This window comes from Calidris pugnax, unplaced genomic scaffold (genome assembly GCF_001431845.1).
Source record: "Calidris pugnax isolate Ruff unplaced genomic scaffold, ASM143184v1 scaffold272, whole genome shotgun sequence".
Lineage (NCBI taxonomy): Eukaryota > Metazoa > Chordata > Aves > Charadriiformes > Scolopacidae > Calidris > Calidris pugnax.
This window is the reverse complement of record NW_015091016.1, coordinates 806,110-808,767: the sequence shown is the minus strand read 5'-3', so window position 1 is coordinate 808,767 and position 2,658 is coordinate 806,110. Positions and strand designations below refer to the sequence as shown.

The following is a 2,658-nucleotide window of genomic DNA, read 5'->3' as shown; positions in this document are numbered from 1 at the left end:
GAGGGGGGGGTCTGCTGTGCCCACTGTGTCACCCCACAGCACGGCACCCACCCTGGGGGCACCCGCTCCATGGACACCCAGCCCCAAGGACACCCAGCCCCGGAGACACCCACCTTGAAGACACCCAGCTCCAAGGAGAGCCATCATAGGGACACCCACCCCAGGGACACCCACCTTGAGGGCACCCCACTCCATGGACACCCAACCCCAAGGACACCCACCCCAGCGGACGCCCACCTTGAGGACACCCAACTCCAAGGAGAGCCATCATGGGGGCACCCACCTCAGGGACACCCACCCTGGAGGGACCCAACCCCATGTAGAGCCATCACGGGGACACCCAACTTGAGGGCACCCACCTTGAGGGCATCCACTCCATGGACACCCAGCCCCAAGGACACCCACCCGGGGAACACTCACCTTGAGGACGCCCAACCCCAAGAAGAGCCATCATGGGGACACCAACCCCAAGGGACACCCACCTTGAGGGCACCCACTCCGTGGACACCCAGCCCCAAGGACACCCACCCCAGGGGACACCCGCTTTGAAGACACCCAACCCAAGGAGAGCCATCATGGGGGCACCCAACCCTGAGGACAGCCACCTTGAGGACATCCAACCCCAAGGAGAGCCATCATGGGGGACCCACCTCAGGGACACCCACCCTGGAGGGACCCAACCCCATGTAGAGCCATCATGGGGACACCCACCTCCGGGGACACCCACCTTGAGGGCACCCACTCCATGGACACCCAACCCCAAAGACACCCACTTTGAGGGCACCCACTCCATGGACACCCAACCCCAAGGACACCCACCCAGGGGACACCCACCCCCAAGGACAGCCATCATGGGGACACCCAACCCCAAGGAGACCCATCATAGAGACGCCCACCCCGGCAGCACCCACCCTGGGGGCACCCACACACGAGTGATGGACCTCTCATGGGCACCCCAGGACCCCCCACCCAACCCCAGCCCCACCACGGCCGGTACCTGGGCAGGGTTCGGTGCCACACACCATCACCCCGGCGGTGCAGGTGCTGCAAGAGATGGGGGGGCAGGTCAGTGTGGGTGGTGGGACCCTGGTGGGGACCCCCGGGTGGCACCGGGGTGACCTCAGCCCCACCAGTTGTTGCAGGCGTCGATGGCGGTGGTGTCCCCGGGCTGGTAGAGGTGGCCCCGGTAGTGGCAGGGGCAGCGGTGGGGTGGCACGCAGGTCTGGTTGTGCAGCAGGAGCCCGGGCGGGCAGGCGCAGCCGTCGTGGCACAGCGCGGCACACTCCACACCCGCCCCCAGGTCCTGGCACAGCCGCGGGCACGGACCCCCACCGCCACGGCACTCCTCCGCCGTCCGGTAAACCATGTCCGCCGGGCACCGCGCTGCAAGGAGAGAGGGCAAAGGGGGTGGGCATCGGCCACCACCAGTGATGCTGGTGACCAGGACTGGGCATTGGCCACCACCAGCGCTGCTGGGCACTGGGACTGGGCATTGACCACCCTGGCACCGCTGGGCACCAGGACATCAGCCACCACCGGTGATGCCAGTCACCGGGCCTGGGCATTGGCCACCGTGGCACTGCTGGGCACCAGGACTGGGCATTGGCCACCACCGGTGACCCTGGGCACCAGGAGTGAGCACTGGCCACCACCACCACTGCTGGGCACTGGGACTGGGCATTGGTCACCACTGGTGGCTGCCAGTCACCGGGACTGGGCATTGGCCACCACCAGTGCTACTGGTCACCGGGACTGGGCATTGTCCACCACCAGCGCTACTGGGCCACTGTTCCTGGCACCGAGCACCCACCTCGGCAGGGCTGGGTGTTGCAGTCCCGTGTCTGGAGGCGGGGGCCGGTGCAGTTGCCCCCCCCCGGTGCCCGGCTGGCACAGTCCCGGTGCCGGCGCTGCTCGCCGGAGCCGCAGGGTGCGGAGCACTCGCCCCACGGCGTCCAGGGGCTCCAGCCGGGGCTGGGCTCTGCTGGGGACAGATGGACACGTGGCACTCAGGGGGGCCACCGTGGCAGCAGGACCCCCAGGATGGCCCCCACCACCACCGGGGCCACCACAGGGCTGGGTGGGCACCTACCGGTGCCGCAGGGCTGGTGGCACTCCCGCACCTCCCGGGACGCCCCGGTGCAGGGGGCTCCGCCGGTGGCTGCCGCGGGGTTGGAGGGCGACCTGCGAGAAGGTGCCACATGGACCACCTCATCCGTGGGGCACCGCGTGGCACCGTGGGGCAGGGACCCCCTCCCCAGCCCCACACCTGAACCTCTCCTGCGTCCCCGCGCCGCAGCCGCCGTCGCAGTGGGTCCAGGGTGACCAGGAGGACCAGCCGCAGTCGGTGGCACAAGCCACGTCCTGGCACGTCACCCTCCCGTCCCGGCACACGCTGGGGACGGGCACCGGGGTCAGTCACGAGGAGGGGGGGGGGGGGGGGGGGGGGGGTCGCGGTGTCGGTGCTCACCACCGCCGGCAGCCCCACATGAAGTCCTGGCCAGGGGGCCGCTGTCCCCCAGGGAGGTGGCACCGGCACCCGCTGGCGTTGACGCAGCCGCCGTCCTGCAGGTAGAGCCCCGGCGGGCACCGGCACCCTGCCCGGGGGGTGCCATCAGCACCGGCAGCACCGGCACCCCCCCCCCGCCCCCCCACCCCCCC

At 70.2% G+C, this 2,658-nt stretch overlaps 1 protein-coding gene across 1 annotated transcript in view; it reads right to left on the bottom strand.

Annotated features, from left to right (window-relative positions):
• The window catches only part of SSPO (SCO-spondin), a 54,204-nt gene that overhangs the window by 28,002 nt on the left and 23,544 nt on the right, over nt 1–2,658 (bottom strand). The window contains exons 39-44 of the mRNA XM_014955736.1: nt 2,468–2,615; nt 2,267–2,392; nt 2,090–2,181; nt 1,811–1,981; nt 1,131–1,383; nt 986–1,044 (exon numbers count right to left, since the gene is read on the bottom strand). Of these exons, the coding sequence (XP_014811222.1) occupies nt 986–1,044; nt 1,131–1,383; nt 1,811–1,981; nt 2,090–2,181; nt 2,267–2,392; nt 2,468–2,615 (849 nt within the window). The remainder of the gene's footprint in view (nt 1–985; nt 1,045–1,130; nt 1,384–1,810; nt 1,982–2,089; nt 2,182–2,266; nt 2,393–2,467; nt 2,616–2,658) is intronic.